The sequence below is a fragment of the Bombus impatiens genome, unplaced genomic scaffold, assembly GCF_000188095.3.
Source record: "Bombus impatiens unplaced genomic scaffold, BIMP_2.2 scf_0017, whole genome shotgun sequence".
Lineage (NCBI taxonomy): Eukaryota > Metazoa > Arthropoda > Insecta > Hymenoptera > Apidae > Bombus > Bombus impatiens.
The window spans coordinates 307,859-323,384 of record NT_176436.1 but is presented as its reverse complement, the minus strand read 5'-3'; the positions used below and the strand labels follow the sequence as shown (position 1 = coordinate 323,384).

At 41.2% G+C, this 15,526-nt stretch overlaps 1 protein-coding gene across 2 annotated transcripts in view; it reads right to left on the bottom strand.

Annotated features, from left to right (window-relative positions):
* LOC100744634 overlaps positions 1-15,487 on the bottom strand; it is a 38,100-nt gene extending 22,613 nt beyond the window's left edge. For both annotated transcript variants that reach the window (XR_002945885.2, XM_012395000.3), the window contains exon 1: positions 15,153-15,487. Coding sequence is in view for 1 of the 2 variants with exons in the window: in XM_012395000.3 (XP_012250423.1) it covers positions 15,153-15,190 (38 nt within the window). In the remaining variant the exon portion in view is untranslated. The remainder of the gene's footprint in view (positions 1-15,152) is intronic.
* Positions 15,488-15,526: the final 39 nt, after the last annotated feature.

Genomic DNA, 15,526 nt, shown 5'->3' with positions numbered 1-15,526 from the left:
CGCTTGGGAATTTCTGATACAGACGTATGTATAATATACGAGGCGGAGGGAGAAAAAGACGCGTATAGAAAGGACGATAGAAAAGGAGGGGCTGACCGCGTATTTGCTTCACTTCCACGAGAGGTTAGCCACCACGTAACCGGCATCGCAATCCCTAATTATGCAACCTTCTTCTTCTTCTTCTTTCATCCAGTCATATCTCCCGCCAATATATTCTCTCGGTTAACTCGGTAAAGCAACGTGAGTTTTCTCACGCACCTGAGTTTCCGAATGCCGAGCTCGGTGCCACGGCATTTCCAACGTTTTGCGCGCTATTTAACGCCCGGTGTTACTACAGCTGCAATCTAGTCACGAAGGACATGCTGCCTTTTCTTCTTATTCAGTTCGTTTCCGATTGCGTGGCGCTTCTTTATCCCCTTTGTATTTCCGCGGGAAAGTGGACCAACGCGAGAATGTCTTGAATTCTCGTTACAAGAATGTTTCCTTACTTTTTACTCTTTGTGTTTTCGTTCGAAGCTTTTTCTACTCTCATTAACTACTCGTCTTAAGATCATTAGAAATATTATACATATACAATCGAGGGTGCTACAATTGAACGGAGATTTGTTTCGCCTACTAAGCACTGTAACTTACAGTGACAGATAGACATCCTTAGTTTAATAATAAAACACAGAAGAAACGAGGATCAAACGTGTCGTGTACGCGTATTTCAAAATTTGTATCATTCTTTCCGCGCACGCGCGGTGATGCAACTCGTACCGTAAGACATATCCAAACGCAATAGTCAATTGACTTTCGCGGTCCTCCGATTCGGTGGTTGCGGGAACAATTTCCAAACATTCGATTACGTGAGAATCCCAGCTTGTGTGGCAACGAAGCGATAACGATCACGAACGTGTCTCGAGTTTCCATGTCCCGATTGACATTGAAACGCGTACAAGGACGACGCGATCTTTGGAATTTCCTTGCACACGCGTTCGTGTTTCTTCGATCGTGTTACGCGGTGTTTCGTTACGTTCGCCGCGTACAGGTTATGTGTGCTTGTGACCGTATCGCTGACACGAACCGGGCAAATCGTGCACATTTCGTTGAAATGCAGTGCATGAAAAAAGATGTGATTCAAGTAACAACAGACGTGCTAAAGTGGCACGAAATGTTCCACGGTTAGGTGATAAAGTTTCGAAACGTGACAGATTACTATTTACGGTATCAGCCAGAAAATCGGTGTAAAAGTAGCATTAAAAGATGAGTTGGATATCAAATGTACTGTACCGTCTTGATAACTGACGACTGGATACACATGTAACGAGTTAGTCAGGGAGGATTTACATTAAAAATTTGACGTTAATATAGAATTGTGTAGAAGGATCGACTTACACAATGCTAGCCAATGTGCAATTCGAGATATCGAGATTTCAAAGTCGCTAGGTTATATATATTATATAATATATTGTAGAAACAGTCGAATGTAGAGATTCAGGATAAGCAAAATGAAAGAAATACAATGGCTAGAAAAAGTATTTGTAAATACTATATCTGTATATTATTTTCCAATGAAGCGTTTTTTATCAGATTCTATATTAAATTTTCATAGTATCAAATGTTTTTTGTAGTCATACGAAAGTACTATTACTATAAACTTAATGTAGTTGAACCTAATTAATTAGCATGTAAACGCTATAATGCAGCGGTGTGTAGATGCTTTCGCACTGTACGTATACATATAACGAAATTCCATCTACCCAATTTCCATTTATCGAAATGAAAGTTTAGCTAGTGCTCGATTAAATGACTCGCCACTGAAGATGAATCAATTTATCTGAACTTCTCTATTATATAAGCGAAAAATCATAGGTAGTGCGGAGGGTGAGTGAACTCAAATTACATGAACTTTGGCTGTCAATGAGTATACATGCATACGTTCTATTACTTTACTATTACTACAACGCCGTTTCGCCCTAGGCATTTCAAGGAAACGATGGGGATAGCGGTGGCCAGGTAACAAGGCAGAACGTATATTCCTATAATACTTATAATTCAAGGAACATGTTATATAGCAAAAATTGCGTATATTATCCTGGGAAAGTCACGCGTAAACTTTTCACGCGAATGGATGTTACGTTACACGTGGCTCCTGGCACTTGTTTTGCAACCTGAAAATATTCGCAATATTTATCGCTTGGCTTAATGGTCCTCTATCGAGCGTTCTATACACGCAAAACAAATTGCACAAATTCTCTCTCGCAACGAACGATGATTTATAGATTCTTTATTAGACGTTTCTCAAACAATTTCAGAACGAAGACTTCTTTTTTATATCGTTTGACGTTTACGCACGAGAAACTCCATTTAAACGCATACACAGGTTAAAAAGCAAAGAGAACAGCGTTCGTTCGTTGTAGTTTTTTGTCGTGCCACTTCCCTCGCCTAAGTGGTTCAGCCTTGAGTAGGTAAGCCGGGTAATTGTAAACAAATGGGGTGATCGACCTCGATGTCTGAGCCTTGAGAGTCGCTCTCGGAATTCTTGATATTGGGAAGCATTGAACTGTGCGATTCAGACGACGCGACACGCGCTAGACACGACGTGTAATCGTCTGGCGGACGACTGATCCGCGATTAATCACATTCAACGTTTATCGTGCATGTTTCGTGCTCCTATTACCGTTTCGTTCGCGTTAACGTTAAAAGGCTGACACAATGCTCGGTTTCGTAAGTCGCGACACGGCTGTCGGAAAAATCTCGCGGCAGGAAAGCGTAGGTTACGGGATTGACAACGAGAAAATCCCAGAATTGTGTTGACACGTGTGTTTTGCTGCGAAAGCAGAGCACGAGTGTTGTCGAATATCTAGTTACGAATAGGAAATATCAATTTCAAACGTATGCTTGTAGTTCAATCTCCCTTCAAGTATAAAGAATTCAAATATTATTTCTTTTACATAATAATTAATCTTCGTAATCAATCATTTAGTTGTTGTGAAAATGATCTGCAAATTATATTTCTGCGATGTTTAAGTGATTTTTTCTAAATCGAACGATTAATTAGTCAACTGGTCAATAATGTGTTTTATTTGATTACATATGTATATAGAGAAATATTTAAATTATATCTATGGAATTTAATATTATACCTATGGAATTACATAGAAATTCTAAACGACGAAGTTGGCAATTAACAGGAGAAAGCCACTTGCAAAATCCACTCCAGCGATTTCTCTACATAAAAACGCGTTATCAACAGATGTGGATCTATTTCCGCGAACTATGCAGATCGTAAGTTCCTCTAGAAAAATTGATGATTTCCCTCTATTTCACCTACAATCGTATAACGCGAGCGAATCATAAATCTGACTTCATCGTCGATGTAACAAATTCTTTGGTTACAGAAAGGACGCTTCTATAATGAGGAATTTGTATAAATCAAACTCGTATAATTTCCAAAGGAAAAGCGTCTGATCATAAAACCAATCCTAACATTCAACCCTACAGTGGTTAGACAGGAAATTCGTCCTTGGAACAGTATTCACTTATGATAAGCCGGGATCAACTTATTCGAAGGAATCTGTATAAAATCACAGGATTCTACGAATCCAACTTCGCTTGAGATATCGATGGTCGTAATCCGACTTAGGCTTGGTGTAGACATAACGTCGCGTCCTGGTTGCGATTTCGTAGTGACGATGCTGTACAACTCGACACTTTCATATTTTTTCCACTAAAACTACATCACTTGCATTGAATTTAAGATCCCCGTGATTTGGAAAGATTTATATTTCTATCAATAACGCGATGAACACTGTCGTAGAATTCTGTTATTGACAAGGTAAAACTATCGAATTACGCAGCGCAGTACCGCTGCGAAATTGCAACGATATTGCGCTGTTTGCCTGCGTTAGACTTTCAGAGTCAGCCTCCTTCTTCAACGTTTCCTTGAAACGCATCTACTGTTAACCACTTTCGAGAATCGCCGTTGGAAAATTGGCTAGGTTTTTCCATGGATCCGGTCACCGTGGCGCCGGTAAATAAAAGTGAAATTGTACCGTTGGTTCGCGTGGCCTTTGTAATTTGCGACTGTAAACTATAACTTTCACTAGGACTTTCGTCGGTTCTGTCGAAAGAGCGGCGTCCCTCGTCCACGTTGAAATATACGCGAGCCATTATTGTCATCCGTACGCGGGCAAAAGCGAGAGCTGTGTCGTAATTGCTGACGATAAAATTTACGTTGCTGTATCTTTCGAGTATTTACGCGTTTACCTTATGCCTTTAGCAAGGAAAAACGTCTGAACGCAGTTAGGTTTAGAATTCTGTAGTAATCCGGCGAAGTTAATGAACGATCGGCTTAACCGTTATGTTATCGCCGTGGTTAATTAAAAAAAACGCGGAAATTGAAACACACGAGAGGTTTGCCATCGGAGTTATCATAAATTTTAACACTGATCTTATTCAGATAGACTTTTCGCCTCAGAGATTTCAGATTCAGTCGAAAATCATTAATTAGTACGCTGCGTTGGCGTGGACCGTTAAGAGAAAACGAAATCGTTGACGATTTATAATTTTGACAGAATCTAATGATATACAACTTGAAACGAATTACACGTCGTAATTTTTATTTTTCATAGCTTCGAGTTCCTGCTGATTTCATGCGAAATACATCGATCAATTATCAGGAAAAGGAACAGAAACAACACTATGCAATAAAAGCTGGCGAAGACTGTTATTGCACGAGTTATGGAAAAATAACTAATTAGAAATTATCAAAATTTGAATAATTGGCAAGATTGATACAATAATCATAAATTTAATCTATTTGTTGATAAGTATCCTAATATTTATGAACGAGGATATATATGTACGAACCCCATGCCCCCCAAAAAATCTTAACGCAATTACTCTGTTATCTTCAAAGCGTAATATATTTGTTATCGACTTCATTTAAAAAATCATGTAATCTAAAATTCTTAATGTACATCAATCACCGAATATCAAAATTTCAGTAAAGTTAAAGCTCCAAAGATATTTGATCGGGAGTGTGTAGATTTAACCTAACGATTTCTCTCTGCTCGCAAATAAAGAAATAACCGAGCACATGTCATCTCTTGTTTGTCGAAGCGCACTCGATGAAAATTTTGCTCGTATCTGGATATACAGATAGACCTTGTCCAGCATCCGAGGTTCCGAATGTCGAAAGGAATGCTCGATCGGACAGGCCGATGTCTTGGGACGCGCATACCGGTACCAACGGTCGCGTATCCATGGTACAGCCGCATCAAGAGTACAACCCGAGATAATCGCGCGGCGAGTTCTTAAAGGACGACGTATCTCTATACTAAGCCAATTTAAATACCTTTCCGCGGTATAGTGGCTTCTTTTCCTAGGCCTGGTTGGAAGCTCGCCTCGGCACTGTATAATTATACGTGGGTTAATAATGACTTACGAACTGCAACCAGGCCTTCTTGTTCGTTTGTTTAGTGCCACCGATACGTGGTTGCACCGAGGCCAGCCACGATGTTGCATTAAATTGCATCGCGCTAATCTACCGATCGTTCTGTCTCTTTCTCTCTCTTTCTCTCTCTCTCTCTCTCTCTCTCTGGTTCCTTATGCACGCCGCAATACCAGCAGAAAGATATTTTTTAAGTTACCACAAGATAGGGGGAGGAAATTTTCTCCCGCGTCACGAATGTTGCTCGATTGTTGATTCTACCGGTTGAACGTTTTCGTTTTCGTTGGTAAGGAAAAGGAATTCCATCGTGGCTGAATCATCGAGCTACTACGAGTCGCTGGATTCTGTAGCTTTAGCCCGTTCTATAGCTTTCATACGTCTTTTACCGCTATGATGTTGATTTATCCAGCGAATTATTAGATACGCATTAACCATGTACTTTTCCCAGCTACCTATCCATTATACATCATACAGATATGTTTACATTTAATTAGCGCGATATGTAAATACGTGGTTATCGTGGATAACCAGTTGCTCGTGAAATTCTGTTAGATTCGCGCAAACGAGCATCAACATGACCGTTAGTAACAAATATCACGGATGAATGGCAAATCGAGCTTTTAAACGACGATTACGTACGTCAGGTAAGTGTACTCGAGTAGCTATCCAGCAATTTGAAATATCGAGCATTAATACCGAGAATCATTACAGAGAAGGGAGTTATTAAAGAGAGCTGGCGCTCATTCTTTTTCCGTCGATCCGTACAACTTCGTGGCTCAACATCGTTGTTGCATCTGATGTGCCGGGACTATCACACGCTCAAGTTTTTCTCCGAAAACGATGCAAGTAGGACGTTATTCTTCCTTTATTCTTTTCTCTGGCCTGAATTTGCTCGGCGATGTTCGGTGCGTTAAATACAGCGGATCTGTCTATCTTTTTCCTCTCCTTTTCGTAGAAGGAATATATATACCTGAGAATGTACGCGTATCTCGTAGAAATCACGATACTCTCTTCACCTGCTCACGTTGAATCGCGCCTCGTATTCCTTTTACACGTTTCGCATCTCGTCTACCATCACTGGTGCAATTAGAGTAACAAGTAAGAAAGCTGATATTGCAAATAAATGAATCAAAAATATTGGAAAATAAAGATTTTTACAATTGAAATATTGTGATATTTTGCTAGAATCGGAAGATTATTTTATTACCAATATTTTGCCAAATAATCAACACTCTTTTCTCTCTCTGCTAAGTTTAAATTGTGCTGTTAGTTGAAAGAATCGATATGTATTTTATTTTCTTTTTTAATTAAATTTCTTTCCAGGTTCTTCGAATGATCTAATATGAACGAATATCTTGAGAATATAAATGAACGTAAGTTCTGTAAAATATACGTATCTAGAGTGTACAGTGTGCCACTATTCGAAGCGTACACACGTGGCTTGAATGGAAATTACTACGCGGACAGTGTAGCAGGAAACGTATCGGGTCAAAGGTTAACATTGTGTTTAACTATTGATGCTTTCAAGATCGAATTTTTTGAGGTAAGATTAATTTCTTATCAATAATAGGAGCACGTTTCTTCTTACATTTTATCGAATGAGATATCCTAATAAAAGATAAAGCTCCGAACTTATAAGTTACAATTATAAAACCCAATTTACAATTTTAACGTAGCAATGCTTTAATTACGACTACTTCGAAAAATACTGAATATGTAACTCTATAATCGCGTATTTCTCGTAAACAGCATAACGAAACCAATGTAAAAGTTTCAACTAAATCAAAGACACGAGGAGGCAACCTTACACTCTCCTTTTCAGTTGAATATTACTGAAACACTTACACAATTCCCCCTTAGCGATATGTTTTATGTAATTGAACTACCGAACGCTTGCAAAACTTTAATCGCAAATATCTTAAAAACGGAGGCTCATACTGAAAAACCCTATTAGGATTTTGCAACGCTCAACGTGCGCTATAATTTGCACCTAGTCATTCTAACAACGATTTTCGTAGCCGTCCCTTCTCCGTATTAACTACGCGTGTTATTTGAGACGAAAATTAGAAGAATATCTATAACGTTCGAAGCACTCCGGAATAATTCCCATAGCAATTAAAAAATTCTTCGATCGAGAGAAGATGAGAAATATAAGACGATCTTAAATTTTCAAAGACGTTCGATGAATACAAAAAGTTGGTAGGATCGTTGGAGCAAAGAGAAACATGGAGTCCCGAGTGTAACGCGCCTCTCTCATTATCGTCTTCCCCAATGCATGACGCTATGCTTGATGCACTGTTATTGCCGTGTATCGTATACACGGCCCTGGCATAATGACTGTAACCCGCCGCATAATCCTGTGCTCCTCCCTTTGTCGTCGTACGCCTCGAAACACACCGAGGCACTTGAATCGATGAATGTTAATCCGTGTCAAAGAGCACTTACCGCGGAAGCGTTCGGGTATTTCGCGGCTTGATATCGCGAACACATCGTCATCCGTAGACGTTTCCGTAGCCGTGGATGCTGCTGCGAGTAATTGCATCGAGGATCGGTTTAATCGCGGAAAGCACGGTTTGTTCGTCGAAAGGGGTAAGAATGAACAATGTAAATAGGAATTGTGACGCCTATGGAAGATATCTTCTTTTCCTCTGAGCTAATGAGTGATAAGTGCAAGCAAATAGGACGTACCTTTGTATAATTCATTGCAACATTTCATTTGTAATCTCTCTTATCTCACTTTATGTTATTGAATACTAACTGTAAGTACGCATCTGTTTAAGAGGCAGCAACGAACCTTTTTCCTCGCTACACATTTTCGTCATTTACGCGTACGTTGCAACCACAGACGAATGTACTGATATAAGATGAAAGCGTCTTCCTCGTCGTTCGACGTTTTAATAATGAGACAAAATATATCTTACTGTACGCTTCGTAGACTGAACATCGGTGTAAACGTTCACACCTGTCGTCACACCTAATGGGCAACCCTTATGCTTTTACGAAGCGACGTTTCGTGGACAGCGAGTCTTAAGGATGGTAGAATAATTTTTTGCTTTGTTGGAAAAGAGCATAAAAATTCTCACAAGTATAATTTTCTTACGTACATCGTCAGAGTACTACTATCAGATAAGGTTAAGGTTAAGGACATAAAATAAAAGTGAAAAGAAGAGAGATGTTCGAAAGCTGGAAAAGTTAGTAGAAACTAGTAGAATATCTATGGGGAATCAGTCTCCTAAGAGGATGAAGAAATAAATTTCTATAAAGCATCGATAAATGCCAATCTCGCGATAAGCAAGAAACGAATATTCTTCGTAACAACGATAATCCGCCGTTCGATCGACATGCGCACGCTCATAAAATTTTATCGCGCTGTTATATCCTCCTGTGTCTATAGATGTTCCACGTTCTTCATTATACAGCATGTTTTCATAATCGATACGCTTCTTATCAATGTACTTTAAATTAATAAGACCGAACACAACCGCGTTTATAGGAACAACCGTCTACTATATATCCACTCTGTGGGAAGGAACAACGATTTTCTGCTACGTCTGCTGAAACCTCTCGCAGTTCGGGCTCGTGATTGATCAATTCCTTAAAAACGAACACCGTCACTTCTATAGACCATAGGATACACAGAGGCCGAGGAACTAGAAGTGGTGGTAAAAACGCTTGTGTAAAAGGAGGGTAAGTGGGCTTTATGCTCGCGAATGACTTCCTCTCGATCGATCTTCCGGGTTCGTACGGTAAATGCTCGTAACCGATATCGTTTCCCCGAGCTCCGACTCTCTATTGTGCTCTGAATGCTCTCTCGTATGAGAGCATACAGAGAACGACAGAGAGGGGACGAAGGATAGGGACCACGTGCTCTCCAAGTATTCAAGTTAGCGCGGCTACACGGTTTACATAAATCTTGGAATTTCTTCGTGGAGAAATTGCTACGATTTCGTCGACCCCTGGTACGTTCGTAAGTATACAAATCATGGACCAAGTGGATTTCAGATATTATTTTAAAATATTTCCGCCAATATTGCGGAACAGCCGTAAAACAAGATAAATCCTCTGCCTCCGAACGTTTTTGTAGCGCAGTGGATCTTCCGGGTCTGTCGAGCTCGACCATGGAGAGTTTTATGTTTTGCGATCGAGCGAATGTTAACCGTATTATGCAGACTTTTTCTCCCGATGGAAAGCAACGAAAGCATTCGCGATAGAAAATGAAGAACACGCGAGAAAAACGTGACGAGTTCATTTTTGCTAATCTCCTGGTTTCCTCGCCACTTGGTATCTGAGATAGATAGAAAAAGAAACTGGTAGATTCCAGAGATAAATCAAGTAGAAAATCAATTTTAGTATGTTCAGTGGGATGCAAAGATGCATATTTAATCCGACAACGAAATAAAAAGACAGTTTTGATAAGATCGATAGATGGCTAAAATTATAAGATTGATTAATGAATTTTCAAATTCTTTATAACGTTCTTTTTTTCAACATTTGAAAATATTTAAATCTTTCAATACTCAAACTCTATCTTCGTTTCCGACATTTCCTTAAGTCTCGGTGAGTTTACGACCAGAGTCTCGAGAGAACATCATTTTCCCTATAAAATGACTCATGACGATATTTCTTCGATGTAACCGCGCGTGTTAACCGGAGATTAAGCAATCAAATTGATAGTTTTGAATCTCGAAGTCATTTGCAATGAAATTGGAAACCTAGTCTATAAACGGTATAAACATCGGTACATCGGGCAGCACGCAATTAATTACTGTCACCCGTTTTATGAGAAACAGAATCGACGTTACATGCATCACTTCCGTCCAGTCGATCTTCCGGGTTCCACGTAAGCCCGATTCACCGGTATTCCGTAACGACCGACTAGTAAAACGAGTTTCGATTCGGTACGACGTTAAACCGAGTGATCACTCAGCGATCTCTCTGCTGGATAAATGCGTAAACATTATTGAAAAAGATGGAAGTATCTTTTCATTCATATTTACCGCGCGCTCATTTATGAAACGGGTCGATCCTTCTTAAGCTAATCGTGAAAATACCTAAAACGAACGAACGAAAATCTTGTCCACGTTATTGTTTAAAAGCTGAATTCGTAATCTTCCCTTTCTATTTACGAATATTCCAATATAACAATATGCCATTTTATTGTCCAATGTCCTATATTTGATACAAAGCGTGTGATACTCGAAGCATACGTATATTCGTTTCTAAGAAGAAAAATCGTTTACGTAAAAATCATTGACGTAAAAATACGCTATAAATGTTGTAAATTGGTAACAATCGTAAAAGTCGATAACAATTTCACTAAAAGCACTTGCACGTAAAATTAATCAGAATAAAAAATCTGCTTTTATTTCTGCAGATCTGGCAATACTGGTGTTAAAACATTCGAAATATTCAATTAACCACGCGCTATAGAACTGCATTTGTTTAAGTTTTATTTAATACCCAATCGATTTACCGTAAACCGTAAATTCCTATTATTCGAACGAGAAATCCTAACTAATTTGAAAAGTCAATGAGCTCCAATTACGTGAACCACTTATGACTCAACCAGTTCGAATAAATGCGGTTCTACTAGAAAATCTTGAGGCAAGATTTTTCCACGGAACCGCGTTACGCGACACGGTTCAAGTTCGTGTGGGCCACTTCCGATCGATCGGTCTTCCGGGTTCCATGTAAGTAATAAATGCTCGACTTGCCGGTAACCGATATCGCCCAACGAGTAAAACTCGTTTCGGTACGGCATAAGAGGGGCAGGCAAGCAGGGCAGAGGCACTCTCTCATGGATGGCCGTGTAACCCTATAGGAAACCTTTAGCGAGTTTCACTTTGCACGGCTCGCCGTTACCGGACTCGTCCGTGGCTCCTTGTCACCGTGGTACGTAGGGGAACGTAACGCGGGTTGCAACGAGTTTGAGCTGCTTGGTCGGCCAACGCTTCGCCTTTTGCTATCCGTACGCAGCTATCGAGCGCGTCGCCGAGCGAGAGCGCGAGCTAGAGTCGCATGGCCGCGTGTGAATGCACTTTTAACAACGCGAGCAACGCACCGGTCTAATACGAGCACGACTATGGCCTTATTCTTTCGTCAAGAGTGTCACGCTTATCTTGGAAAAATAGAGAGGACGACCGGTTACCGAGTTGTATTCTTGTTCCCCTTTTTTTTCCATCGGTTGTTCCAGTTACACAATGTTTTCTTCTCTTCTTTGAATGAATACTACTTAGAATCTTTGACTTCGTTATGCTCTCTTTTTATTAACTTCGAACGCTTCTCGTCCGAAGTGTGGCAATAACCCTTGGCATTTTATACGAGTAAAATTTTAACGTGTTTCTGATGAGTTTTTAACAGCTTCGCGATTATAGGCAATAGGATAGAACGCTACGAAAGTTTCGTACCGCTGCTAGTTGCGCGCAGTTCACGCGCGATTCGTTGCTACGAATCCTCCGCGTAACTACGGAACGGTGCGAGCGTTCACTTTAAAGTCTATTGTAATCAAAAAATAACTGTTTCCACGGATGCCTAACAGCAATCGTACGCTTTCCTCGGTGTACAAGTAATACGTGGCACGCCGTCTCGTTCGCGGTAGCTGTCTACGACCGTAGAATTCGTAGCGACACACGATCGCCAGCCGGAGATATCCGTGGTAGGCGCGAACGAAAGTCGATAAATTCTTCGTAATCCCGTTTTCTATATGTGCTTCGCGCCACTCATATCGAGCATCTACTTTTTCCACTGAAATACCAACGCTCGCTCCGACTCGTATCGAGCTTCTCGATCGCGCCTAAAGCAGAGTGCCTCTGTTACGTGTCGTCGTCGCAAAAACCAAGAAGGATAAGGAAGAAGAAAAAGGCCAGGTACAAGAAGATACAAAACAAAGAGTACGCACGTACGCTACGTGTGTGTTTGATATAAAAGAAAAACACTGTTGATCGGTAGAAATATCATTGTTCGCGCGTATCGTGAATTATCATCGTAACGTGATCGACGTGATCTAGGAAGATGGTGATTTTTGTTTTTCTTTTTGTTTTTAAATCGCGAATCAGTATCGTCGTAATCGGATCGATACGAGCAAATACTGCTTGCCGTAGCTTCTGGTTGATGTATCGATTCCGCGTTTCGCTTTTCCGTGTGGCAAGGACACGAAACAAGACGGAACAGCGTAGGTCCCTTTTCAACGCGGGGATGCACTTTGGATAAGCCGTGGAGGGATCGAAGACAGGAGGGTAACGCGGCTGGAATTAATGCGGAATGACTAAGCGACTGCTTAGAGGCCGGAACCGAGAAACGAGCGTTTCATGCGCGTATGCTCTATTGATAAAATGTTCTTCCTCGTTGGTACTGGTATATCGTCGTACTACGTATCCTCTGCATTTTCGATGTCTCTTACGCTCGTTATGTAATCCCGCGCTCTTTCACGTTGCCTTCCTCGTGTTTCGGCGCCTTGCCATAGGGCAACCAAGGTATGCAGTCGCGGTGTAAGGCTCGAGAGGGCGTGTTCCCTTGCTGCTCGGAAGTTTAATCCATAGATCGTGTGTTACCACTGTAGCCTCGCTATTCCGTGTTACGTATTACGTTGGATCGTTACGTTGCTTTGCTACGGGCGTTCTTCTATGGATTTGTTGTTTATTATACGGGAAAGATGATATCTTCGAGGTGAATATTCATTTCCGAGCTGAGAATCGTCTGCTTCCGCCCGTGATGCCTGTGGTATCGCGTGTTTACGTAGAACACAGGATTTTTAAAAGTCACTTGGAGTCAAAAAGAATTTACAGTACGATTGTGTTACGATAACATTCTTACGAATAAGATTCAGATAAGATTTTTGAATTTTGATAACACCGTCTGTAATTACGGGATTAAAGTTTAATAGAGACGAATCGATTGGAATTAAATCGGCTGTGTAATCCTTACTCCGATGTAAGTACGATACTATAATTAATTTCTAACAAAACTAACACGTAAGAAGATTCTTCGAGTAAAGTCATTATTATATCGAAGAAATTGGTAATTGGTAAGAATCGATAAGAATTGCACGAGTTCGCTTATCTCGGTTAACAAATTAAAAGATACATCGAATGAAACAAAATTTCCGATATAATTCCAATTGCATTACGATAATCCAATAATACCAATATATAATGTCGATATCACAAATGTTCGCTCCAAAGTAAACTAACGTTCCAAACTAAAATTCTCGCTAAACAACGAAGTAAAATACGATCTCGTTGTTGGTAAAGGTGTCGATACGCAGTGCGGGTAGCCGATAAACTCGAAATACGCGTTTCGTTGCTATTTGTGATCAGTTTTTGTGGCCTTCGGTAAATCGGGTGCGTCATTCTGATATTCAAATGAACCTGGGACACCAGTGGTGAAGATAGCTAACGACGAGCACGCGAAAGCGAAGGACAAAGACAGAGAAAAAGGGAGAGGGAGCGAGAAGAGGAGAATAGAGGGGGGTTAGGAAGAGAGAGAAAGAAGAGGAATAGAGAATGACCGCACTTAGGTCCTTTCGTTACGGAGCAGAGGAATAAGCCTCGGTCAATGGCTGCGGTATCCGCAGGTTCAAGGAAAGCGGGCTGGTCCGATTCGACATCATGTCGTTCATGGGGAAACCGAACAGGTGACGCGCTCATGAAAATACAGGTTAATAGAATACCAACAGCCACGCTTGGAAACGTTTTAAAATGGATATCGTAAAACATCGATGTACATAGAATATCGACAGGGAAAAATATTATAAAAATAGCAAAATGGAAGAATTTGAGGATATTGCTATTATTAGAAAGGAAAAATTGTCGCGTGATAGATTCTGTGATAAATCGATTCGAAAAGCGTCGAAGAATCGTACGTGATCGTTGAAATAGAAATCATATATAGGAAACAGAAAATCATATTAAAAGGTAACTATAATACGATAATTGTTTCGGTGTTATTCGCATCATTGTGGCAACAAATCTCACGATTGCGAGTGCTTTTATAAAACCACTAATAAGCGAACCTAACCGAGGTTCGTAGAAGCTTATCGATCACATACGCGAAACAAACTAGCAATTTTCTCGTCGCGTAGAAATTGAAAGATTCGATTACGAGCGAAGTGGCGGGCACAACGCCCTATGCAAACAGCGATCGCTCGATGAAAATGCCATCACGTTTCTTCTTTTTTTCTTTCCTCGCCTCTATGCTACACCCTCGAACGTAGATTATACGCGTATCTCGCAAACGTGGAACCCGAGATCTCAGATTCTTCCATGGTACAACCGTGGTACAAGCTCGATTCCACGTCGAGAGAGTTTTCGAATACTGTGAAATCGATTCGAGCGGAGGCACAGGAAGTGGGCGCGTTTCTTCGATTCGCCGTAACGTTCCGTGAACAAACATCGAACAAAAACGGGGTAAAATCATAAGCTTCGAGAACGAGTGGATCGAACGAGATGCCGGCTCTCGGATCGCGCCGACTTTCTTGCCTCCGTACCTCGAGGACACTTTGACGAAGTCCGCGTGTATCGCCGCCAGTCCCCCCGCTGCATAGCAACAAACCGATCGATCGAACCGCGAACATTTTCACGGAAAAATTTCTCGGTCCGTGTACGTCGGCTAGTGGGGCGATTGGCGGTGTCGACGAAAGCGAGAACGAGAGCCACACGAGAGGCTTCGAGCCTCCTCATGGGACGCGACTAGCTATCGATCTAAATGTTTCCCATACCGGTGCATGAAGGCGGCAGTCGACATGTTACTATCCATGGGGTGGTTCCATAAATCGCAGCCCTTCTACGGCAACACGGCTTTTTAACACACGCCCGTTTTCCCGCCGTGGCAACCGTTTGATAGCGTGATTTCCGTGGAGAAAAGGCACGTTGCAGGACGATCCCCCGGACGATTATCGCGCTCTTAACGAATACTCTGTACGTACTGCCGAACTCGTTTCCCCGGGGGAATTACCGGCGGATGAAATCGGTCGTGGATGGCAACAACCGTTTGCCAACACCTGCACGACTTGGCAGGTTGGAACCGTCGGCTGAACTGAAGTCAGAATGCGCATTCGTCGGTTTCCATGGTAGTGGCCGACAATGCTGGTGG